This window comes from Passer montanus, unplaced genomic scaffold (genome assembly GCF_014805655.1).
Source record: "Passer montanus isolate IOZ18808 unplaced genomic scaffold, ASM1480565v1 scaffold24, whole genome shotgun sequence".
NCBI classification, from domain to species: Eukaryota; Metazoa; Chordata; class Aves; order Passeriformes; family Passeridae; genus Passer; species Passer montanus.
Genome location: NW_024367037.1, coordinates 5,183,630 through 5,210,674, shown reverse-complemented (window position 1 = coordinate 5,210,674; position 27,045 = coordinate 5,183,630). Strand labels below are relative to the sequence as shown.

General features: G+C 37.6%; 1 protein-coding gene across 2 annotated transcripts in view; it reads left to right on the top strand.

The window, feature by feature from the left end:
• The window catches only part of INVS (inversin), an 85,182-nt gene that overhangs the window by 19,641 nt on the left and 38,496 nt on the right, over positions 1–27,045 (top strand). For both annotated transcript variants that reach the window (XR_005627631.1, XM_039711080.1), the window contains exons 4-5: positions 16,651–16,824; positions 19,011–19,178. Coding sequence is in view for 1 of the 2 variants with exons in the window: in XM_039711080.1 (XP_039567014.1) it covers positions 16,651–16,824; positions 19,011–19,178 (342 nt within the window). In the remaining variant the exon portion in view is untranslated. The remainder of the gene's footprint in view (positions 1–16,650; positions 16,825–19,010; positions 19,179–27,045) is intronic.

Sequence of the window (27,045 nt, the reverse complement as noted above, 5' to 3'; positions counted from 1 at the left end):
TGTTAAATCATCTGTGTCTGGTTGAAACTATTAATAAACACATGTTCATCCCCAGAAATAGTTTGTAAGCCTAAAAAGTTAAAACAATAAAATACTACATGTTTTGATTTTTTTTAACTGAATAGATCTTTTCACAGTGTTTAGATTTCTTAAATTAATATTGTGTTGTGCTTGCGTAGTTGTTTCCTGTATCTTTGCAACCTGTATTTTGAGCAAGAACATATTCCTCAGTTAAAGTAGAATAGCAGATATTCATGTTTTATGTCTTTAACTAAAACTTTAAGTTTAAATTAAGTTTTCATGTAATTTGGTTTAATAATATTTTTCTGTCATTAAGTACTTTCAGAAGCATAGGAATCCCTTGCTGAAAAACATACTCCTTTTAGCAAAGTTGAGGAATCAGTTAATTAATTTTGGCAGGGCAGTATCAATTGCTTTTTTAACTGTTTAAATAACTTGTGTATTTTTACTTGCATAATTCTTTTGGTTGCCTGATCTTAACAATATTCCTGTGGTCGTGGTGTTTTATTTTGGGGTTTTTAAAATCTTTTCTTCTATTGTTTGCTGCCTCAGTTTAGGGACTGTGCCTCCGATCTCACTGGTTTTGGATAGTACCACCCTGAGAATAATAAATGGCTTAAATATGCCTCAGAGTGATGTGACTTGTGAGGTCCTGTGTCACTAGATACTGCATATTGTCCTAGAAAAAAACCAATTGTAGCAAATTTATAATGATAAATTCAAATTATGTAGTCCTGGTTTCTATCACTCTGCTACAAAGGAAAAAAAAAAGTGTAGATATTAAATGGAATAATGACTGTAACATCTCTGTGTCATCTAGCACAGTACTGGGATTCCTTTTTCAGTGGTGCAGATCCTTGCCTCGATGTTTCCCAGCTCAAAGTCTGGTTTTCTGGGGTTAATTTTCCCAGAGTGTCTGCCTGGGTTTTCTAAGAGCCCTGTACAAAGAGAGTCAGTACAGCCTAGTGGAGAGCAGAGTCATGAGCATTTGCATCTCTGGAATGTTTTTATTGACGAACGGTAGTCTGCTATTGACATTCGTGTCCCTTGATGATACTTCTATCCTAGCTTATCTTTGCTGGTCAAATGCCTTAATTGTTCTGGCCTTTAATTCAGTCAAAGTTGGTGCAGGAGTGGAAGAGAAAAGAGAAGGAACAGGTCTAACAGAGCATCAAGCTTGAGCTGTGAAGCTGCTGGCAACGATCAACCTGTCATAATGTTATGATTTGTTCATTTTTATACCATTTATTAGCCTTTACTTGTTGTGCCATTTGGCCTCCAGGGCAGATAAAGTGCTGTCTAATTTGGTAGGTTTGCTTCTGTCAGAGTGGCCTCGACAGAGAAGGTGTTAGCTGTAGTGACAAATAATCAATAGCTGTCGTTGTCATGAGGAACGTGAGTAGTTGGGCCTTTCATCTGGAGGATTAGAGGTCTAATTGGATTGAGAATAGGGAGGGTGAGCTGTTGGGTAACCCTGTCAGCTATGTTAAGCTGTCAAATGTCAACTTTCCTGAAAGGAAGAAGGAATGGTTAGCTTTCAGAAACAAGGAAGAAGACATATGAAAGCTTTTTAAAAAGTAACAGATAGAAAAGTAGAATAGGCTAACATATGCTTTAACCCTTTCTTGTTTAATTACATCTTTCCAGTTAATGAGGATGCGTGGTGTGCGCTCTCTCACTCTCTCTCTGAGACAGGCACAATTTGTGTGAAACAAATTTGGCAGTGTTATACCAGATCAGGCTGGTTTTATGTCTTGAGAAAAGCCAGTTAACTACTCAAATAGGGAATATAAATGCAAATTATGACATGGGGGAATAAAATATCTATCAATGGAAGGAATCACTTAATGGAAGCTGTAAGGAAATCAAATACCTTTTAAATACTTTGTTGTAAAGATATGTTGATGCCAGTGTATTTTTTGAGTGTATGTAGTTTTTTCAAAGTAACTCAAGTAATTATTACAATCCAGTCCTCCACTGGCTTTCAAAATCATCAGCTGAATTTTGTCTGCATTTTCTTATTGTTGTTTTTGATCTTTGCTTTCTGCCTGTTTCTTGGAGAAAGATTTCTGTTGTTCTAAATAAGATAAATCCAGTGAAAGACCCATTATGCTGGTAGAACATGTAATTTAATGTCTCAGATGTACTAATATTTACCTTACCATAATAAATAATAGGACTACATTTTAATGAAGGATTTACTTATAAAATTACAGAAATAGTGGTTTCTTTACTTGTCATCTTATTCTGCCACTTTCTTGTAAGCAAGTCTTAACTGTAACCATGCCAGTATTCCCCTTCTCTGAGTAACACATTTCTTTTGAGATCTGCAGTACTTGGCCATAGGTATGTGTGTAACAGATCTGGAAATAGCAAGGTTTTTAGACAGTGGAATAAAGCTCTTTATTTTTCCATCAGCTAATTTAACAAAAGACAATTTTATATTTTTCTTTTTTTAATGGACTTTTAGGTATTTCAAAACTTGCAGATTTTTTTTCTTATGTGTTTGGTCATTTATTCTGAAGTAGTGGTTTTACTATCGGTGTTTCAATTTGGATTGATTCCCCTGCTGCTCCCCTCTCTCCCCTGCAGCACTTATTGATGGTCATCTGGACTTGCAACATCGTTTTTACTGGTGGTCTGCTGTAAATACTGGCAAACCCATCCTTCATCTCAGGTTTATCTTCTTAGATTAGTACAATAGTGTAAGTATTCTAGAGGCAGAAATCTTGAACGGATTGTCTGTTAACACATCTCAGTGGTGTTGTGTCAGGAATCATGGGGGTTTTTATCCCTTTGAGATTGAGTGCCATGCTCTCAAACACCCATCTTTGTGTCAGAGCCTGAATTCATGTGTGTTGAATAATGTTTGGGTTTGCAATTGCTTGTCTGACAGGTACTGTTCCTCTGTCATTTATTTTCATCCAGTTCTCATGACTTACCTTTCTCTGCTTTGTTTCATTGTTTCTCCAACTTGGACTTTTATGATCTTGATATTTATTTTTGAGTCTGACTAACCTGATTTAAGGACATTTAACCTTCTGGTGTGAGCTACAGGATGGACAGATGAAGAAGTGACATCACAGCCTAGTCTCACAGCTTGAGGTGTGCTGAAGGTTGCTGAGCTACAGGAGAAGTATTGTGCTGCTGTGCTTCAGTATCCATAATATCCATGAAGCTGACCCAGCATTTCTGCACTGTGTGGTTGTCTGCAGTGTAGACACACTGTGGTAAAATGAGCAAGCCCAGGCCTATTTATTTATTTTTAAGTTATATATTTACCTTATTGAAAATCTATCCATTTCCCTGATTTTTTTCTTTTTGCAAAGTGCCATCTTTTGTTTTATCCATTGTGATAAAAAGACTGTCATGATTCAGTATCTTAATTTCTAGAGTTTTACCAAACACTTTGTGTGAAAATCCTTAGTATTTTTTCCCAGACAACTGCCTTGCCATGGCAGTCATCTGTGGTTTCCCCAGTTTTTCCCATTTTTTCTCCAGCTCAAACATCACTTACGGGTGATGATTTCTTTCTCTTTTGCTCCAGCAATATCACAGCTATTTTCATTAACAAAATTGATTTTCATTGTACAAACCACTCTCTCCCATTTTCAGACTTTATGTAGTTTTACTTCTCTGCATCTCTGTTTCACTTCTTGCTCTGGTAACTCTCCTCCTTTCCTCCACTTGGGTTTATATATTTTGCTACCATGCTTTCTGTGCTTCAAATAATCCAAGGAGGATATTGTCAGGCCCAGAACATACATTGTATTATCATCCTTGTGTCTCTGTTGAGCAGTCTTGCTCTCAAGCACTTGAAATTTGAATATGAAATTTCATTAAAGTAATCAGAAAAGGAATACCTCCAACTGCAGTGATTTTCTGAAAGATTTTGCAAATATGGTTTAAGTGCAAACCATGGTGGCAGAACATTGAGGAGCTCTGCTTGTGTTGTGTTTCCCAGTGAAAAGGAACTAATTCTGCATAGCATATGGAATGATATCTTAAATATCTGTGCAGCCAGCTGGTAGAATTACTTTATTTTCATCTGAGTTCAGTGCATACTTTTGTGAGTAAAATTTGGAAGAGCCTCTGGACTCACCTATTGTAACTTTTCCTGATCTTTGGTAAGTCCTCTTCCATAACAATCATTTTTCAGGTTACTATACAAATAAAATAATTTGTGTTATTTTTTGAAGATTCTCAGTTACCAAGAGTGAGTAGGTAAACCATCCTGTCTTAAAAAAAATTCTTAAATGAGTACTTAAGTCTGAAAAGGTATTGGTGCATAACTTCAACTCAGAGATTTTATTGCAAAGACCAACTAGAACTGAACATGATATAAATATGCCCAGCAAAGACAAGTGATTTGTTCAGGCATGAGCAGTGCTTTTTCTGTAAGAATGTTGTTCCATATTGCTTGATGTTTGGCTCTTTTAAGTTGCCTTAATTATGCTGGTTTCAGCTGCTGGTTGTCTCCTACATAACTGTTGCCAAACTGCTGCCTCCTCTCTCTCATTTTGCTTTGTTCAAAGGACAGGTGGAAATTCTCTCTCTCTCTATCATTTGATCTTGAAGATAATTGTTGCATCTTAAAAATGCTATTTTCTTTTTAAGCATGGTGCTTGCAGTACTTGGAGTGTTACACTTCAGAACTGAATAGAGCTCATTTTGTTTCACTTATTGTTGTTCTTTGAGCGTGTTTAGCAATGTGGCATCTCTTGGTGCTCAAGAGACTTGTCCAGCTCTTCTCCCAGGACATTGTCTGCTGCCAAGTCTGTACCTTAAAAAGTACCTTTGCAGACAAAGACATTTCCCTGTCTGAGTGTCCTTTCTAAAACATCATTCTTGCATTAATTGCCCCTCTGCAGCTTGACCCCATGAGTGATCTTTAATGGTTATGAGAAGAAATTGTTGGGACTGAGAAACCACTTACTTGCTTGTGTCCAGATTTGGCACTGACAAATTAAAACAGAACTTCCACTATTATTAGCTCATCAGTTTGGTTTAGTCCCATTTTGTGAAGCGTAGAGTGATTTCTGTTGGAATAAGGTGTCTATTCTCAGCTATTCTGCAGTAAAAAAAGGGAAGATATTTGTTTTCACTGATTATAAATGTTATTCTAACTTCAGGCGAATTAGTTTTGTGATAAATGTACCCACATACCCTTCAATACATGAAGTACCAGCAATAGATCATTTTGAAGCAGGACACCTTTCTGCTGAAATCTCCAGGAATCTTCTATCAGGTGTCTGACACATCCTTAATCTGATGCTCAGGCTTGTCATTTGAATCAATAGGATACTAGATAGGATGTCTTCAGCATGCAAGCCTACTGCTATAGGAGCTATTTGAAAAAATAAATTCAGATCTTATGGCCAGCCACAAACTCCAGGAGCACTAATCTTTCATTTGTCTCTCTCTTTGTCTGTAAACAGTTGGTTAAATTGTTGATTAAAGAGAATTAAGTGAATCACACTTAAGTCAAAATTGATATGTATGAACTGCATAAGCAAATTCTGTTGCTGCCTGAAAAGCAACAGCTAATGTCAGCATTTCATAAAATACAAAATTAATTTAACTTGCCTATTAAGATTCTAAATTTTCTTGTCTCTTTGTAGACCGATTTGGAGCTGTCTTTTGTTACACTTATTTTTTTATTAATGAAGGATTAAGGAAGAATGCCAGTTTTTATTAATGAGGAATAGAGGAATAATTTTTGCTGAAATATTAACTGATTTATGTTATGAATATAATCTCTGTGTATTCAGCCTTTATGATGGGAACATTTAAACATAGAGATATACACAAAGGATGTGTTTTTCAACATTGTTAATATGGTGTGGCTTTGGGAAGGCTTTGCAACACCAACCTTGAGCTGTTATTTTATCTGCCTCTAGTCCGAACAAAGAGAAATAAATCTAGTACTTTTATTACTGCTAGGATGCAGTTTGAGTAGATTACAAAGGCTTTGATTTATTTACTGGTACTGTAAATAGATTATGGCTTCATTTTAAATATCAAACATCACTGCAGTATCTATAGAAACTATAAAATTATGCCATATGTAAAAGTAGCCTGAAGTGTCTGAATAAATATTTAAATTAAGAGTAAACCTACCTTTATTGCTGGCTGTTTTCAATATGGATTGTCTGTCTACTTCTGTAATAGTTCTGGAGATTTCACTGTGGCTGGAGACCTTTTCTTGTCCAATAGAATTTGATAGGTAGATTTGCAATTATTTCACACAGCGGTTTATTATAGGACTTAATATGTTTGAAATATATTTAAATCACATAAAAGGCATGCATTTATTTGCAGATAAAACAGCAGCTAAGATAATCACAAAAAAATCTGTGAAGCTGTGCTCAAAAATGAGCATATATGCAACACTTTCGCTTTGCAAGCGTTTTTGCTTCCAGCAGTCTGTGAGGACATGACAGCCACTTAGAGGGGTGCAATTAAGAAGTACAAGGCAGTAGTGGCACAGTACTAGTCAGAGTGATGCTTAGTAGTAATGGCAATTAGTTTGCTTCCAGAATGAAATAGCACTGCACAAAGGTAGGATAAAAAGACTTGGACTGGACTAATGGCTGTTATTTAGACATGTTTTCAGGTAGAATTCTGTAGTGGATTATACTGTGATTTGTAACATATTTATTAGATTTTTAAAAGGCATACATCTGTTTCAGGGGTATATTTGCTTAGTTTTCTTAGAGTGCTCTTACTTCAAGACAATTCAACTCAAAGCCATTAAGATGAAGAAAATGAATGTAGTAACTGTTTTCTAGTACTTGTATTATTGGGGAGGAGGGAGTTTGGTACTTTCTGAAAAATCTTTAAAATCACTATGTTTTGAAATAAAGTATTTTTTGAAAGCTTAGTGTTTGATTCCTTATGGAGAGGTGAGCAGTGATCCTGTAAATATGGATGATGCGTCTCAGGCTTTGTCGTAAATCCCCAGAGATTGTGCGTTGTGGGTACTTCTGCCTGAGTGACTTCAAAAGAACACTACAGGAAAACAAGTTCAGTAACAGTGGAAGAGATCAACTGGAAATGAGAATGCTAATTGCATTTTCGTCCTTGAAGTGTTTTTTACATGAAAGCCACTAATTTCTATAGGTAGACCGTAACATTTATTGCTGAAGAGCTGAGAACACTACAAAGGAGCAACATGTACAGGCCATGGATAAACAAGGTCCAAGGCTGTAAGATACAAGCACCTGTTTTCTTTCAGCCTACGCTGGGAAACAGTTTTACCTTGGCTTTTACAGCACTGGTCCAGTCTTCTCTATTGTGTTCTTTAACTGTGTGCCAGTTGATAGTTCTGTCTATTCCTATGGAAACCAAGAGAGTAAAGCCAATCCTGCAAGAGGCTTTAGGGAGAATTGCTTGTAGTTAAGACACTGCCTTGCTTTCAGTCAAAATGTCTGATAGTCAGAACTGGCCTCAAGTCATGCTGGTGTTCTCTGCTGATGTATTGCCTAAGATGCTTTGCCAGACAGATGAACACGTTCAGCTTGAAACCTGGTAAACAAGGTTTCTGTTCAGCTGTCTGAGAGATTTTCTCCAGTTGAGTGTTTTACTTTTGAGTCTAGAATGCTGCTAACAAAGTTGCTGAAAGGGTACTTCATGAGATTAAACCCAATGTCAAAAATCAGTGATGTGTTTGTCATGGTCGACTTGAAGGGGTTAGCAGAGCATTACATATTTAAATCCACCAGTGGTTTGTTAGAAAGAAGGCATCATCCTTATCCTCCAGAGGTAATAAAGAGTTTGCAGATTTTTTTTTCGAGCTATAGTCCAATGGATGACTGCTAAAGGTTATGTTTAAAGCAATAAGTCTAAAGATTTTCTCTTACTTTTATTTTCCAGTTACTTTGTTAATCAAGGAGTTAACCCTTAGTGATAACCAGAGAGCCTGATATTTTGATGGTAACTTTACTAGTTTTAACTAGAAACTGGAGTTCTAAGTAGCTATGTTGACTTTGGTTTTTTTTCAGGAGCTGTTTAAAAAAAGATTTACTGATATTCAAGGAGTGTAAGAAGGGCGCAGTCATATACAGCAAAGTGTAGATTTTACAGGGCTTATAGCTGTTGTAACCAGGCAATATGAATTCAATTTCAGTGTATTAGAAAGCAAGAAGCTCTAGTATTTCATGCATAGATAAGATTTCAAAACACAAGTGCTAATTTATAAATCCACGTAATTCTTATTTGCAATTAAATTCATACATCTACTTGCTAGCCTCTGTTAGTAGTTTTTCTTCTGAATAATTCTTGTGAGATTTCTGGCAAGTAGCTGATAATATAAGCATATCAAAATACTCCTTTTGATGTATGGATTTCAGTTACTTTTGGAACAGTAGTCTGTTCCTATAGATATCAAATTAGAAGTATGGTAGAACAGATTCTGTTTTTTCTAAAGTGCTTAGTTTGTTTCCTGAAAAGCTACTGAAACTGGTAGGTGTTGGTGACAGAAGTCCACATGATTCCAAGTGGTTTCTGACATTCTTAGAATGTGCCTCTTCTCAAAGAGACCCTAAAAGATGAAACAACCTCTAAAGAAACCATGTGCACAGCCCTTTTCCTTTCCAAGGTTATTAAAATATTTGGGGTTTGAAAATTTGTCTATTTTGTGCAAAGTTTATTTGTAAGGTGAAGCATCCTCTCTTCAGCACCTCCTCACTGGAGAGAGAGTGAACATGTTTGTGTATACAATAAGATTATCTTCTGTAAGATGGAGTAGATCAAAGAGCAGTTTCTACTGTGTGAAGGTAAGCAGGTTAAATTCAGTTGCCATTTTTGTTTTGAAGAGAAACCTCATGGATGTATTTGTCTTTCAGAGGCTTAGCTAGCAATTAAGGAGTTCAAGTTTTTTGACTTCCACTGCTTCTTGAAAGCATCTGACAGCAAAGAACTGTTCTCAACTTTGGCTTTAGCATCTGTGCTAATCTGTTGGCAAAGTGTGTTAATGCAGTGCCAAGTGGCTGATCCATTCTGCTTGGGTTTTTAAGGCAAAATCTGAAATACTTTAATGTTGTACGTATTTTGCCTCCATGAGTGTCTGTGTGTACAATATGATTTAGTATTTGTCAAGGTATAGATTTCTACTGGCTTTAGAAACTGCTGTGCCACTATTAAAAAAGCACAGGCATTTTTGTGTTTCAGGAACAAGCAACAATTAAGTCTTAACTCCAACTCTAAGGAGTCCTGGGTTTAAAAGACTTAACTAATCTAATCTGACTATTAAAAGATCATAGCAAGTTAAGTCTTTTAAACTTAACTAATCTAATCTGACTATTAAAAGATCATAGCGATCTGGTTTGGGTTTTTTACTTTTTTTTTTATTTGTATATATTTGGGACAGAAAGTGCTTCTCTGGAAAAGGAGATCAGTGGCCTGGTATACTAAATTTCAATGTACATTACCAGTTCTTAATCTGGGTCTAAAGCAAATGAAAAATGTACATGAGTGAATATGTATGCTACAACCCATGATATAATTAGTTTTTCTGTTCTCAAGATGCTGCTATATATATATTCCAGCTCTACTTTCTTAAATGCTATTTAAGAGTTTAAAAGAAAAATTAAAATATTATTAATATTTAAATACAATAATAATTATCTAATAGTTGTATAATCACTGCCAGTGTTATGACTGATGTAGTATTAGAACAGAAGATGTTTTATCTTTGCAATTAATTTAATTGTAATCATTTTGTGCTGTTCTGTTTGTGAAAGAGTAAAAGTGGCAGAATTATATGTTATATTCCTCTGAAGAGGATTTATTGATTGTTAAATAGTCTATCTTTTCACAAAAGATTGCCAAGAAAATTTTGCTTAAAATGTCTTACATAAGTGCTGCTTAATTAATAATGAATATATTTCAACAATCAAAATTTAATAAGCTAATAAATTATTAATCTATGGCAGAGATGTGTAATTATCAGATCTCTGAGATCCTTTCTGTCATGGTTGGTGGACTTGCTGCGCTGCTGTCTTCAAACACACCCCTTTCAATAGGCTGACCTTTGTGCTCCTGATTTTGTGGAGCCACTTGCCTGCACACTTGCTGACCAGGCTTAGTTACTGCAGGACTCTCTGTTTGGGGCTATGGTCAGTGGTCAATGCCTGATTTTTGGTAAATTTCATCTCATGAGTACAGAAACAGCAAGGGATAAGGTGCAAATGAATTTTAATCAATGAATCATTCTTTAGGAATTGTGACATTACAGAATTTATGGTATTCAATAACATTTTAAAATAGTGGTAAGTAATGTTTTAAAAAGGAAGTAACTGAGAGAGGCAGCCTATTTGATCTCAGATGTATATAAGAATTTGAAATTATATGGGGATAAATATGTATGCAGAAATAGAAAATTGGGTAAAATGAGCGCCTTCTGTCAGCAATACGTTCTTTAAGGGTAACTGGATATTTAGTTAACTCATTTCATAGAATTAATTTCAATAGGTTGCCTTTTTAGGCAACAATACAAAAATACTAACTGCGATGCTAGATGAAAAATTGCAAGCTAAATTAGAAATTAGGACACAAAATATAAGAGAATGGTAAATTATTATTTGATAATGAACTGAAAACAGATAAAGTTGAAATATGAGCTGTAAGATCAGAAGACGTGTTAGAATTCCTTGACAGTTGCACTTGAATCTAATATTAGTCAGTATTTTTCGTAAGCAAACTTAGAATCATGAGTAGTATTTTTTTAAAGGATACTTAAGAGTGGCACAGTGTCAGGCATGATTGTCAGTCAAAGAGGATATCAGAAGAATAGGAATACTGAAAATAATTGAAATTGTTAGAAATATTATAGTCCAAAATGCAAGTCCCAGGGGGTGAGTAGCGGGGGGACAACGATGGACAACGAACGTAATGATTTATTCTATGTGTTATGAATTTATTATTTGAAACAGGACTGAGAAGGATGTAATGTGCTAAATGATTGGAGAATGTACTTCATTTATGGGAGAAATGCAGTTTTAGGTATATCTGACAAGATATGATGCATGCACTAGCAGTGGACAAGTGTCACTGGGATTCAGTGGGGTACTTTGTGGGACCCCCTCTGGTAGCCCTGTAATCTCTGCTTACTTGTGTTCAAAACAGAAGAGTTCCAACTAGAATGAGTACAGAGAGCTGATGATTTTTTGAGGGCAATGTAGGGCTTATCCTTTGTTACTGGGGTAAAAACTCCAATGCTTGTTTAGGTTTTAAAAGCCACACTGTATTTTCATGGGTAGAAGAATGAAATGTGTCCTTGTGTGTGTGTTGGCTTAAAAAAAAAATCCAAATGAGAAAAAAAAACCTAAAAGCCTGAGTCTGAAACAGAGAACTGGGAGGAAAAAAATCCTGAACACTATAATTCCACTTAAAAGAAATCACTAGGAATTTTTGAAAAGGATTAGATGTTCTTGCTCCCTATGGTGCTAGAGGATGGATTTACTAATCCAGAGGGTCACTTTTAACCTTCAGTTCTGATTTGTGGTTTATCTGTAAATATTTCTAAGACTTTCTGTTCTGCTGTGAATGTATGCCCTGATTGCATCTTCAGTGCTTATGACTGTCAGCAGTGAAAAGCCCTTGAAAACCACCTCCTTTGTAAGGGTTTGTGTTCTTTTGGCCAGTCTGTTCCCAGTGCTGGGAAAGCAGGTATGTAATTTTGGATTGGAGCCAAAGTATCATCTTCACGGTTTAACAGTTTGGCATTCTTTTTAATGACCCCTGCTGTTTTTACCAGGAGGTTGTATAGAGATGCCGGGCTGCTTTTTCCCCAGTTCCTCTAGCAACCCTTACAGTGCCCTAAATCTTTACAGGCCCATTGTAGGTATTCTGAAAATCAAGCCTAGCTGTACTGTAACAGTTGTCAGCTCATGTGCTCTACATTGTAAATTATGTGGATCAGTCTTGCAAGTCGTGTTAAGTACAATTAGAATTGTTAAGGCTTTTGAAAATGTGCTCTCAGCAATTAATAGGGAAATAAGCAATTTTTCTATGTGCATTGTCCCTTTTTAACCCACTGATGATGAGGTGATGGTAGCCTAACTGTGGGTGTGCTTTTGATGTGCTTGGAGACATGCACGTATTCCTCTGACTCAGCCTTACCTTGTACAGCTCAGTTTCTCCCCTTATAAAAGGTGTTGTGTTTATTTCTGTTGTGCTGTATTTATCTATGCAGTGTGTTTTTAAAACCTGAATATGAAAAGTTTAGTGTCAGAGATGTATCCGTACTACAGGGTAGGAGAAGTGATTAGTCAGTGTAGAAGCACACAGCTTAATATAATGACCAGGTTAACTCACCAAGAAATAGTGGGATGAGAATGGAAATAAATTTTCACAGACCTCTGTTGCACATCAGCAGAAGGTTTCTAGAACCCAGGTGTACTCTTTAAAGCAAGTTTGTATGCTTGTGAAATACTTAACATATGCTGTGAAAAGTACTTAACTTCTGAGGAAGTGTTTGAAACAGAGGCAAGTGGCACTGAGTGACTCAGAGCAGAACTCTGGACTGTACAGAGTGGAACGATGTGAAGTGTGAGGCCAATGTTTTTAGTGCACTAGTAACACAACCAGTAGTTTCAGCATCAACCTGTGATTAGAATTATAGCACCACTGAATAGAGCTCATTTTTTCTTTAGCCTTTCACTTCGGTGACCATATGGGACAGCCTGACTGTGGCTGTTTGACAGATGCCCACCCAGCTGCTCTCTCACTACACTTCCTCAACAAGCAGGGAGAGAAAATAGGCTGGAAAAGCTGCTTTAGATAAATAAAGAAATAAACAAACACATTTTCTTCTAGACCAAGAAAACTAGGTAGAAAAATTTACCAGTGATTTTCCACTGAAACCTTGCCCTGGCAGTGGAATCATATTGAATATACTAGACAGCTTTTTTTTAATGACTGAACTTGCAATTTTGGGGATATTTTTTTCAGTTTCAGAGGTAATCTAAATTCTGGAAAATTCATTGATTCTGACTAAAATATTTCTTCTGTAACTCTCTTCTCCATTACAACTTTCAGGAAAGCAAAGTTTTTCTGACTGCTTAGTAGTTCAGCTTGGGGTCCAAAACTTTCTTTGAAGTCATTACTTGATGGCAGAGCTGTGATTGCTTATTGAACTGTCTACCAAAAAACATGTTCTACATTATTGCAGTTAGTACCTGAATTGTGGCTGAATTTTTGAAATAGCAGAAGTATTTCTTCTGATTATGTTGAAGACAGCTGTTCTCTGAAACTCTGGTAGTTTGCAGAGTCAAGTATTTTGATTTTTAAAACATTTTAATAGAATTTAAAGGAATATTAAGAATTAGCATTAGAATGGTAAATTTTGGCTGCCAAGAACCAAGTTTTCTGTACAAATATTTAATCCTTTTTGCTTGTGATGTTTTCTGTTGATAGTAAAATCAGTTTTGAGTCACTGTCAATGGTAATAGACCGTGGACTGACTCAGAGAGCTTCATGCTCCCCAGCAGTGTTCAGGCCAGTCTAGTGCATTATTTAGGAGTAAAAACCCAGCCAGCTTGAAGACTTTTTATACACAAAAACTTTATAAAAATGGAGGAATTGCCTTTTGAAATTAAGCATTCCCTCCCTCCACCTAATAAGACCTAAATTACATCTGCCTTCAAGGCATGCTGATACATTCTATACTTACAAACTTAAGCAGTAATCAATTGAAGGTGGAGACATTTTCCATTGTCATTAAAAAGTACAATATTGTTTTATAACAAGTGAAAGGAAGACAGTAAAATTCATGGTATTACTAAAGAAAAGAGCAGTAGTCAGAAGCAAAAGCATGAATAAGATAATTCAAATAAGTAATGTAAGTACAGGTGTTTTCTGTGGTAATGTTAAAAAAATCTTAAATCACTTGGAAGAAACAGAATCTTTTGTGTTTCAGAATGAAGGGATTTATTCCAAATTCATTTGCTAAGGAGAGGGATTTGTTGGCTAAGCATGCAAGAGAATAATGTAGTAGTAACTGATGGAAAAATGTGTAATAGCAAATATAAAATACAGTATAGGGAGAGAAATTCTAATAATAAAAGGACATGTTTCCTTAGTTTTATGCATTATTTTAACTTTCAGTCTTCTTTACAGTGGAATTCATTCAAAAAGCAGAATATACTTGTAAATCTTCCAATAAGTACCCATCAACAAGACAAAAACAATTTTTTTTCTCTCGTGGGTATGCATGCGCTGTGTGCAGGAAATATTGAAAACAACCTAAATGTATTATCCTCTGTGATGGAGAAAAGCAGCTATATTTCTTCCAAGACTAATATTCTCTCAAGTTATTTAATATTTTCTTCCTCCAGTCTAATTGCCAACCACATCATGATACACTGAGATTTTTTTGCTAGTTTTAATTTTTCTTTTTTAATGAGTTTTGTAAATTTTTCTCATATTTGTCTATACAGTGTAATGGTAATAATGAGGAGTATTCTCATCCCTAGCTCTACCCCAAATTTATCATTAATTTATTCTGAGTGTGTTCTCTGTGGTTCAGGAGCTCTGCAGACATCATGCTGCCCTGCCCCTGCACTTCGGGGTATGCCTTGATATGTGTCTGTGTACTAACGGGACAAAATCCTGAGGTTATGCTTTCCCTGACACCCAGCAGAAGAAAAAGGTGTATTTTGTCACTTCTCACTGGCAATGCTGTAGTAGCCATGCTGTCTCTGGCAAGGGAAGTTTGCGTGTTCAGGCAGGTCTGTGGCAGGTTCTGTGGCAGACTTTTCTTGTAAGCTGTCACTGACAAGCAAGGACAAGTAACAATAAAAGGTAGGAGCAGAACGAGATAATTTTGTCTGAGCTCATTCATGATTTGCTTTCCCTGATTTGTATTTTAAAATAAAATAGTGTAGCAAGAAACAAAGTTATGTTCATTTATTTCGGCCGTACCTAGTGAAATCCATTCTGCATCCGTAAAGCTCAAGTCTTCAATTGCTATTGGACAAAAAACAGAACAGTAATTTTTGTAAAGTATACCCTTCCAATGTTTATGGCTGCATTGAAAAATGACATTTAAATATTTTTTATGCCCTGGCACTGCACACTGTGGAGGCTCTGGAATCCTTTGGCCTGTCTCCATCCTACCATTCTGCTGACAAAAGCATTTGCAATTCCAAGCCTTATGAGATACCAAAGTGCCCCTGTTCATTAGCACTGCTTGCCCTTGTCTACTTGGTTGCCTTTTTAAATTGTTTTTCCAAAGACAGCCTAAGGGGACTAAGTTAACATGCAGAATTTATAAAAGAATTGTAGCAGACTGAAGTATGTTAATTTGCAGGTAGTTTCATAAGCAGAAGAATCCAAAGACATGACTTCTATTGATTTGAGTGTCACCTTTCCTGTGTACATTGTCTGATAAAGCTTCATCAAATGCTCCAGCTTTTCCCTGAGTGGGGGAGAATTAGTACAATTTATCTTCTCTTTGGAGCTTTCTATTTTCATTATAGTTGCAGTTAATGATCTATATGGGAAATAGGCCAAAACTAGTATCTTGGGGGAAAATGGGAAGACAGCGTGCAAAATTAGAAGACAACACACTCCTTTCACTTTAGGAAAGGTTAAAAGTTACAGTGTGAAAAGAGCTGGTGTGTTTAAATCATGATGACTGAAGGCAGGTGCAGATGTTTTGCTTTGATGAGTTATTGGTCCAGCAGTTGCTGGTCCTCGATTGCAACTGCTGAAGGTGCTTTGATAAACCCATAGACTCTGGGAAGTGGAAGCATGAAAATGTTGTGTGTAGCATCTCTTCTATATGGAAAATAACTTTCCAGCAAGGGTAGTAGCAAGTTAAGGCTGCCTGTACTACTAAATCAGTACAGCTTCTTCATGACTGCATGTTCATGTCTTGAATTTTTCTCTGGCTTCTTCAGTGATTTGAGAAATAAAACCAGACTTTTTTTTGAGATCCACCCTCATTTATTATATCATTATATTTATATCAAAGAAGCATTTCTATGTTATTTCTTTTGAAGACATAGTGAAAACCTAGTGAAAGTCCTAGTGTGAAGTATTTTCAATGTGTTGTAAAGCTAGCTGTTCCATTTATTGTATATATTGTAGACCAAGACTCATACAGTTCTCAATTTAGATATGTAAGAAACAATCATGTTTGCATATATTTGCTGTGTATTCAGATGAGTACATTTTATCTTTCTGAATAATTCCCGGTTGTTTTTCTTACTTTCGTTTTGGAAATTGTATTCTTTCTTCATGTTTAGCTTTATTCCCCATCTGATAACTGTTTACCTTGCTGAAACCAGCATGTAATGATCTTATTTCAGTTTTTACATGATTTTTACTGAGGTTAAACAGTCAAGAAACTCTGATCATATTGCAGAATTTTCGGTATTAATGAACCCTGTCTTATTCTGCTAATGGAATATAAATATCTAAAACCAAGTAGCATGAGAGACCTAAAACTTAAGAGTTCATGTTAACAAAAAAAAATATCTTCATTAGATGTTTCCAAAGCTTTGAGCTGTTTTGTTTGAAGCTTTTTTAGGCATTGTAATGCAATAAATATATATATATCACTAACTATCATAATCTGGTTTGATAAACTCACATAAATTTCTGATATTTTTCTTTACCCAGGGAAATTACCGCTTCATGAAACTTTTACTGGCTCGTAGAGGGAACTGGATGCAGAAGGACTTGGAGGATATGACACCATTACATTTAACTACACGTCACAAAAGTCCAAAATGTTTAGCTTTGTTGTTAAAACATATGGCACCTGGAGAAGTGGATACCCAGGACAGAAACAAGGTAAAAGTACTGCTTATTTTAAGACAACTGCTTATTTTAAGATTTGTAGCAACTTTAGAAATTGGATTTATTTCAAGCAGTTTTGTGCAAAAAATTATTTGTCATAAGCTTTTTCTAGGTCTTCAAAGTAGAAATACTAATATTTTCCTAATATTAATGATGTCAAAGTTCATTGCATAGCTCCACTGACATTCTTCTTGAGAGTAGTTACAACAATAGAGGATTAAAAAACCATCCAAGTATTTCTGTAACATTGTGATTCTTGTTAGAGTCTGGATAGAAAAGCAACATAAGCACATGCTGCCTTTGAAAAACCTCACATTTAGAATCTTTTAATGATAGGAGTCACTAGAAAACTGCCTATAATTACAGCAGTCATTCTGGAGAGGTCATGCTGACTTCATGACCATGCTAATTAATTAACAAAGGTATGCATAAACCAGCCAAAACCATTTAGCAACCTTGCCTGTTCAGCAGATTTCCAAGCCAGTATTTGAAGTCACCAGATTCCCCACAAAACATGGAGCACTTTTCTCCTGGTTCATGTCATGAATAGTTGCAGTAGCAAAAATGGAATTCAGGTTGGTGAAAGATGATCTCAGGCAGAGAGTCTGACCTATTTGACACTGTTGGCCTTTTTCGTTTTCCTTGCTGCAACTGTGCACATCAAAATTGTCAATATAATTCCTGAACATGAGGGAGAACAAGTGTCCTTTGCATCTGCTTCCATGTCGGTAACTGGCTGAAAGTGCTTGTAGGTGAGAGAAGTCAGTGAACCAAGGCTACGTTGGCCTTCTGGTAACCAAAACTTTCTGCCTTCATTGCAACTGTCAGTTTCCAGGAATACTGGTCAGCTCCATTTAATAAATAACACTAATTTAGTGCAAATTTTTACTGGTACAAAGCTGGGGTGGCACTTTGTGGAGCCCTTCTTCAGCGAGTGACAAGTAGAAAAAAAGGCTGTGCTATCTCATTGTTCTTGCTGTGGTACTAAGCTAACAGCTGGCAGCAACGAACACAAATAGGCTCCTTTTTGCCTTGTTCTTTCACAGAGAAGTTAAGGATATGATGGTGAACTTACACATTCCATGTCACTGTTTAAGGATGCTAATGCAGGGTGTTGTACTTCTATACACAAATGTCCTGCAGGAGTTATTTCTCTGTTTACAATTGAAGTGCCGGCTAATGTTTAGTAGAGGTGAGGGGACAGGAGAGCTGGGGAAAAAAAATCATTCTTTATCTTATAACTCTCTGTTACTTGGCAGTTGGGAGAGGTATGTCTGGTAAATTACATACTTGTTAATATGCCAATGTTTTCCTGGTTAAGAAACCCCCACACATTGGTTTGCTTCTGTAGTTGTGAACATTGATAAGGCCTGTGCAAAAGCTGTTGGCAATCAGGAATTTGCAATAGGAACATGGATTGCCTTTTGATGTTTTATTGGACTGCCATGGGTCATTGGGCATTAGATTCACTAATATTCAACCTCAGCGTTCTGAGTTATCACAGACAGTAAAGTCAAAACCTTAGTTCAAGATGCTTAGTTCAGCATACAGTGTCACCTTCCCCTAGGGGAGAGTAGTCTCCATCAATTGTGTTATCCCAACAGAATCTGAAATCTAAGAGGGACCACACTAATCACTGCAGTTGTTCTATAGTGCAGCTCTGGGGCTGAGGCCTGGTTCAGGTCATCATTCCAGCTTTGATGTCCTTGCTTAATACTAAGCACTGATATTTTCTCTGGGTCTGAGCTGCTGCACCAAATAGCCATCAGGGCAGAGTAAGTGGCATGCACATTTTTCTCTTGCCATAGTCCAACAAATCTTCATAAAAAGCAGTTAGTCTCCTAGCAGAGATACTTATGCTCCAAGCATAAGGGCTTCTCATTTTGGATCTTGTATAAGGTGGTGCAGCTTAGACTTGACTCAGACCTCAGTAGATGTGTGATGATCTGCTTTTACTAAATGGGCCGTTGTTCAGCTTTGTTTAAAGCCTATTTTCATAGATTTCCAGTTGTCAGCCACCCCAGGTACATGTGCTGAGTTTTCTGTCAGTCCTCTTTATTGAAGTGTAACAAATGCTTGCTTATTTGCCTGTTATTCAAAGCTGGTTTTAGCCAACTTTAATTTTCATGTTTCAACAATTTTTCAATGTTTTAAAAAAACTTGTGAAAATTGTATTACAGCAAACTGCACTGCATTGGAGTGCCTACTACAATAACCCAGAGCATGTGAAACTTCTCATCAAACATGATTCAAATATTGGAATTCCTGATATTGAAGGAAAAATCCCACTTCACTGGGCAGCTAACAACAAGGACCCTAGTGCAATCCACACAGTGAAATGTATTCTGGTAAGAAAGTCTGCTATATATGTATATAACACTTTCTGTCCTTACTGCTTTCTTCTGATAGAAATATTTTTTTATTCTCTTAGGATTTCTCATTTTGGTCAACTGACTCTCTGAGAATGAAATAATTTTCTTTTCCTAACATCCAGAGCTTTGTAAGAAATAATCCTAAATATTTTTGCTGTCTCTAAAAGAGTTTATTTTGAGTTCTGTGGGTGAATGTGTAAGAAATAATCCTAAATATTTTTGCTGTCTCTAAAAGAGTTTGAGTTCTGTGGGTGAATGCCTTTGCTCTAAGTCTTGTAAGTGGGGGAAGGAAAGACTTAAAAGTTTTCATGGATGAAATGGCCAGTCATATTGCTTATTTCAGTTGCAATTTGCACACTGATTTCTTTGTCATGTGTCTTTCCTTAATTATTTGAAAGTTTATGTCTAGTTATCTGTACTGAAAATTTTAGTTTAATTTGTTTTTTCAGGTTAGAATTCTGGGAAATATTTGATCAATTGTCAGCCCACAATCAGTTTGCTAAGAGACTTTCAACGTGATTTTGTGTATGAATTTAATACTGTTTCCTTGATAGCATGTTTTCTCTTTCTGCAATATTTGGGTTTATCTTCTGAAGTGCCAGTTATAATGGGTACAATGAAATAATATGCTCAGCTTGATTTTTACCTTGATTCTTATTTTGTGAAAATTTCTGAGCTTCACTAACATGGAAAGATGCAGAAGTCTCAATTTAAATTTTCTGTCACATTAGAACAATCTTCCTGTATCTTTGTCTTCCAGAGGTCTTTCAGAACTAGACACATGATGATTGTACTTTAACAACAAGGACTTGTATGTCTGTCTGCCTGATTAGCTGGCAAGCTGAGAACTTGAAAATGAAAACTTTCTTTGCTTTTTCTCAAATCACACTGACAATCTTACAGTTACTTATATTCTTTTTACTATAAAAAATAGTTTTAGAGAAGTTTCCAGCGTCAAAGAGATTGTTGAATAAACAGCAGTAGCACAAAAATACATATTTGTAATTTGTATCCAGCTGTGAAACAATTTGTTACAAACAAAATTTTGTCACAGTCTTTGAATTTGTATCTGCTTTTCTGCCACACTGGAGAAGCAAACTTGCTGCAGAATACATACAGATCTTTGTATTTAACGACTGACTATTTCAAACATTAGGTAGTCAAAAGGCAAATATTTTTTAAAGTTGTGGTGTGTTGGGCTCAGACAAAAGCCTCACAGCCACTCACTCACCTGCCCTCTTTCAAGGCAGAGATAATGGAAGGCAAGAAGACTTGTGGATGAAGATAATGCCAGCCCAGAAAGCAAGAGCTACGTGCAGAAAAGGAAATTTATTCACTCTTCCCATCAGCAGGCAGATGTCAGCCACTTCTGGCAAAACGTAAAAAAGCTTCAACATGCTTAATCATGCTTGGGAAAAGAAATGGTGTAGCCATGAACATCCTTCCTGCCCTCCCCCTGTCCCTGAGGGTTTTTGCTTTGCATGGTATTATATGGTATGGTGTATTGCTTGGATCACTTTATGTCAAATGTCCCAGCTGTGTCCTGTCCCAGTCTCTTGCCCACCCTCAGCCCATTCACTGGGATAAGCAGGGGAGCAGGACATGAAAAAGTGAAATCCATGCTATTCTACAATAGCCAAAACAAGGGTGTGTTATCAACAGTTTTAATCACAAATACAAAACCCAGCTGCTGCAAGGAATGTTAACTCCATCTCAGACAGATGTACTATAAAAGATCAAAAATACTTGTCCCCATACTGAAAGTGTTCTCAAAGATTCTCTTTAGGTAATCCAGAATCATGGTAATGTCCAGGTTTTTTCAAGGACTTTTTTGGTTTGTTTGTGATTGGTTTTTGTTTGGTTTTTTTTTGGTGTTTTTTTTTTTTTTTTTTAAATTCTGGCAGCTAAAAGAATTGCAGAATAGTTTGAAGTGATCATCTAGTCCAACCATCCTGGGCCGTCTTCAACTACATCAGGTTGCTCAGGGCTCTATCCAGCCCTTTGAACTCTTCCAGGACTGGGGAATCCACAGCTTCTCTGGGCAACCTGTTCCAGTGCTTCACTGCCCTCACAGTAGAATTTCTTCCTAATATCCAGTCTAAACCTACTCTCAGTTCAAAATCATTCCCCCTTGTCCTGTCACTGCATGCCCTGTAAATAGTCCTTCTCCATCTTTCTTGTAGGCCCCCTTTAGGTACTGGAAGGCTGCTGTAAGGTCTTCTTGGAGCCTTCTCTTCTGCATGTGAGAACTCTCTCAGCCTTTCTGCATAGAAGAGGTGCTCCATCCTCTAATGATCTTGGTGGCTTCCTCTGGACTTGCTCCAACAGGTTGATATCTTCCCTGTGCTGGGGACCCCAGAGCTGGATGAAGTACTCCAAGTGGAGTCTCAGGAGAGCAGAACAGAGGAGCAGAATTCCCACCCTCAGCCTGCTGACCACACTGCTTTCGATGCAGCCCAGGACACATTTGGCTTTCTGGATCACAAGCACACATTGCAGGCTCATGTCCAGCCTCTCAACCTTTACCTGGCACCCCAAGCCCTGCCTGCCAGGGCTGCTCTCCATCTCTTCATCCCCCAGGCTGTGCTAGTACTGGGGGTGCCTGACCCAGGTGCAGCACCTTGCACTCAGCTTCACTGAACTTCATGAGTTTCCATGGGCCTACTTCTTGAGCTTGGCCAGGTCCCTCTGGATGTTATCCCATCCCTCAGGCTTGTCAGCCACACCAGCCAGCTTGGTGTCATCTGCAGACTCGCTGAGGGTGCACTCAGTCCCTTCATCTGTGTCATTAATGAATACATTGAATCTCACTGGCCCCAGCACAGCCTCCTGAGGGACATCATCGTTATCCATTGGGACATTGAGACATCATTATCCATTGCTCTGGATGCAACTATCCAACCAATTCCTTATCCATCAAACAGTCCACCCATCAAATCTCTCCAATTTGTAGACAAAGACCTTGTGGGGAACTGCAGCAAAGGCTTTGCAGCAGTGCAGAGAAATAACATGCAAAGCCATTTCACTGATGTAGTCACTGCATCATAGAAGGCCACTGGGTTAGTCAGGCTAACATGGCTTGCTGACCACCATGTCCAGTGTCACATTCCCTCTGTTGGGGCTGTTTGTCACCTGCCTTGAGAAGTTATTTTCCATTCATTCCAGGAGTCTCCTGGATTCCCTATAGCTCACCGTGCTGCTTCTCTGACAAATGTCAAGATGGTTGAAGTTCCCCAGCAGGACAAGAGCTTCCAGCACAACGCCTCCTGCAGCTGGAGCAAGGTTTTGTCAGGAGGCTCCCCTTGATCAGGAGGCCTGTAGTAGATACTGACCATGGGGTTCCTTTTATTGCCTCAGTCTCTGATTCCTGCCTACAGACTTTCTACCTGCTCATGGCTGTCTTTCAGGGATTTCAGGATTGCGCTGTATCCATCTATTGTACAGAGGAACCCCTCTGACCCTCCTTCCTGTCCTGTCCCTTCTGAGCAGCCTGTAGCCACACACCACTCATGGATTCATCCCACCAAGTTTCAGCAGTGGCAGCTGGGTCATGGCATTCTTCTGGAGGCCTTCAACTCCTCCTGTTGCTCTTGCTGGGTGCAGAGGTATAGAGACACTTTGGCTGGGCTGAAAAAAGTGTATTCTTGATTTCATGTAGGCTTTTTTATGTATCAGCTTAATTGTTTATGTTGCAGTTAGTTACATCTATATGTGCTTAATAACAGAGTAAGTAAATAACAAGTTTAAATGAAAAAGTAATTTAGCTATGCTGTAAAGTTGATGATAGAGGAATGTTGTTATTTGGTAATCAATCTGTTGACTGAATTTTTTTGTAGAGTATAAATACCTTTTTGTGATAGTGGTGGTGGTACCCTGAGTTCAATCCCACAGTAAGAGCTTCTCTCCAAATTGTTTTTCTTACTTGTCTTCAAGTGACAGAGCTTCACAGCATAGCACAGACACAGCAGAGCTCACAGTCTTCCCCTCCTTTCTTAGCTGCTTTTTGCCATATTACCTAGTTCCAAGGCTATTGTCTAAGCATCATGTTTGATTCTCATTCCTCTCTACATCTTCTGACTTTACAGTTTTTCACATTCCACATTGTATTTCTACAGGATGTACCCATAGTGTGAAAATTTGTCATCTTGTGTCTTAACATGTAATTGCATTTTTTTTTGCAATTTGCAAGTTTGCAAAAACACTGTCTTGTGGTGATAGCAGTATAAAAGGCAAGTGTCTGTGTCCCTGTTGCTTCCCAATTTTTAATCACGTCCAACCAAACCTTTCTCTTTACTTTCTCTAGGCACTGTGCCATTGCCCAGACAGCAGAGAGGTATCAGTGTCTGCTTCCAGGCTACCTTTAGTGCCTGCTGGCTGAGTTATAAAAAACAACATTGGTGTTGTTTCTCTCTTCTTGTCTTTAACACTGCGGAAGAGTTCCCCAGAAAATTATTTTTTTGCTGGTATCCCACTTTGAATTCTCCAGTGCTGCTTTACAAAAACTTGACAAGAGTTTAGCTGCTGGTTTTATTGAGACTACAGTCTATGGTACTGAAAAATACTGTCTTGTTTTTCTGTACTCTGCCCTCTGGGTGTGGCCAAATATTGTCTTCTGTTTATAATTTCTTAAAATTAAGGATCATCTTTCTGTTTGGTATTTGTATAGTACTTAGTCCATTGGTATTGTCAAAACAAACAATTATGAAAAGAGCTCTGCTGAATGCTGAGAAAGTAGGTTGGATGTGCAGGGGTGAATTTGGGCACAAATTAGTTATATCTGATATTGAAATCCAATTGTCAAAACAAACAATTATGAAAAGAGCTCTGCTGAATGCTGAGAAATTAGGTTGGATGTGCAGGGGTGACATTTGGGCACAAATTGGTTGTATCTGATATTGAAATCCGTGAAATACAACCCAAACGGAACTCAACATATGTAGATAGTAAATATGTGAAGTAGAGAGAAACTTTAATCTGCAGATCCTCTCATGGTGAACTTACTTTTCCACCTTTCCAGATTGTGCTTGGTTACGTGAAAAACGTTGGGAAGATTTAAGGAGAAAAGAACAGCATAAGGTTCCATTATTATGATGGAAGCAACTGCTTAGTACTCTCTCTCTATTCTGTATCTCTTCTCTTTATTTATTCTTCATGGTAAGAGACATGACATTTGTTTATACCACACTTTCCATTATTGCCTACAATTCCATTGTTCTAATTGCCACAGAAAAATGCTTAGCTTCTGTTTCTTCTCTGTATTGTGCTTAAAATATTAATACAGTATGACAGTTTAATTACAACTAACCAAACCCACTTAAAATCTGAAGAAATTATACTCATGAATGTAGGCAGAAACAGACTTAGAAAATTTTAATTTACGTGGCCAAAAATTCAAAACACATGAATACTTTTAGACTAGAATATAAATAGTGGCTTTGTCATTGTAGAATCTGTACCATTTTGCAAAAATAACACTTTTGAGTATAGGGATATGAGTATGGGGATATTTCAGCATCAGTGACTTTAAGCCAGGAGTTTTGGGATTCATTTATTTAGGATGTTGTTGTGCTTCTGGAAGGTTTGAAAATTAGCTGTCAGGATTACATCAGCAAATTATGAGTGAAGAAGCATTTGTTTTCTTGTTTGTCCATTTTGTTCAAACATGTTTTCCTCTGGTAGACTTAGAATTTCAGTAATAACTTCTGTGCCTATCATAATTCATGTTTAGCCACTCTTAAAAGTGATTCTCATAAAATGAATTTTTGCAGTAGGCTCTATGCTCCCCCTGCTGAGCTCTATGAACAGACAAAAAATAAGCATATCATCAGTTAGCTTTCTCTTGAGAATTATTTAAGTTAGGGAACAGCATATAAGTTTTCACTGTAGTGGTTGAGGTAAATGCTTTTGAATGCTTATCAAAAGAAGTTTTACACATGCTTAGATTATTGTGGTTTGTGCATGTAATGATGTTAAGTTTGATTGCATTTTTAGTTGAGAGTTATATTCATCAATTTGTTATGTTTTAATAGATTATGGTTCTGATGACTACATATATTAGTGAACTTCAGTATGCTTTAAATATGTTAATTTTTGACTCTTACAAGGCATGGCTGACAGTACTGATACCTAATCTAAAACTGATGAAATTTTTTGTCTGAGATAGGCAGCTTAATTAGCATTTAATTAGCATTGGCAGATATTATTACTCAGATACCTCAGTACATCATCTTTGAAAAAGGCATGGAACCCAGGAAACTGCAAGTATCACTTCAGTCCCTGGAAAGGTGATGGAAAAGCTCCTCCTGGATGTCATCTCTAAGCATGTGAAGGAAAATAAGGTTATTAGCAGTCAACAGGGATTCGCCAAGGGAAAATCATGCTTGACCAGCAAGAGAGCTTTCTGTGATGGCAGGACTGGCAGGGTAGATGCAGGAAGATCAGTGGGTGTTGCCTACCATGACTTCAACAAGGCTTTTGACACTATGTCCCGTGACATTGTCACAGGTGAGCTAAGGAGGGTGGGTTCTCTGAGCTCAGAGGGTTGTGATCAGTGGCACAGAGTCTGGTTAAAGGCCTGTATCTAGAAGTGTTGCCCCAAGGTCAGTACTGGGCCCAGTCTTTTTCCATTTATTTGTTAATAACCTGGATGAAGGGAAAGTGACCTCAGCAGGTTTGCTGATGATAAAAAACTGGGAGGAGAGGCTGATACACCACCGTGGTGTGCTGCCAGTTAGTGGGACCTGGGCTGGGCAGAGAGTTGGGCAGAGAGGAGTCTCATCTAAGCTCAACAAGGGCAAATAGAGAGTCCTGCACAGGGAGGAATCATGCTGTGCACCAGTAGAAGGACCTGTGGCTCCTGGGGCACAACAGGCTATCCATGAGGCAGCAGTGTGACCTGAGGGCTAAGAAGGCCATGGGTACAGGGAGAACAATCCCAGCAAGCTGAGGAAGGTGATCTTCCCTAGAGGATCAACCCTAGTGAGGCCACATCTGAAATGCTGTGTCCAGTTCTGGGCTCACCAGTTCAAGAAAGACCAGGAGTTAGTGGGGAGGGTCCAGCTAAGTGCTGTGAAGATGAGGAAGGGCCTGGAGCATCTCTTTTATGAGGAAAGCCTGAGAGAGCTGGGACCAGTCAGCCTGGAGAAGACTGAGAGGCGGTCTTATCAATGAGAAATACCTCAAATATGGATATCAAGAGGATGGAGCCAGACACTTTTCAGTGGTGCTCAGCAACAGGATAAGGGGCAATGGGTACACACTGAAACATGTGATTCCCATTTGAATATGAAGGAAAGCATCTCTGCTGAGATGAAAGGTGACTGACCATTGGAACAAGCTGCCCAGAGAGGTTCTGGAGTCTTCTTCTCGGGAGATATTTGAAACCCACCTGGACTTAATTCTGTGCAACCTGCTGTGGTTGAACCTGCTGTAGTACGGGGTTGGACTAGATGATCTCCAGAGATCCTTTCCAATGTCAACCATTCTGTGATTCTGTGATTTACATACAGTGTACAAAGTATGTAGCTCCTTAGATCTAGAAAACTTACGTTAACCAAATATTAGGAGGTTTAACTTGGCACTGTAAGAAAGCAAACAGTAAGAAACAATCAGGGCATTGCAGAGTTGAAGTTAATACTGCTGTATTAACTTAGCCAGATTGCACTTAGAAAATATAGTGAAATATAACTCTAGATGTTTGGAGGGTTTTAAGGATTTATTTATCCATTACGTAGGAAATATAGATTGTACAACTTCAGTCAATTAGTATTTGCATAAAAACAATAATTCTGGAATTTCCTTTGCTCTTCTTGATTTATTGTTCTCAGTGTTAGATATTTGTTTT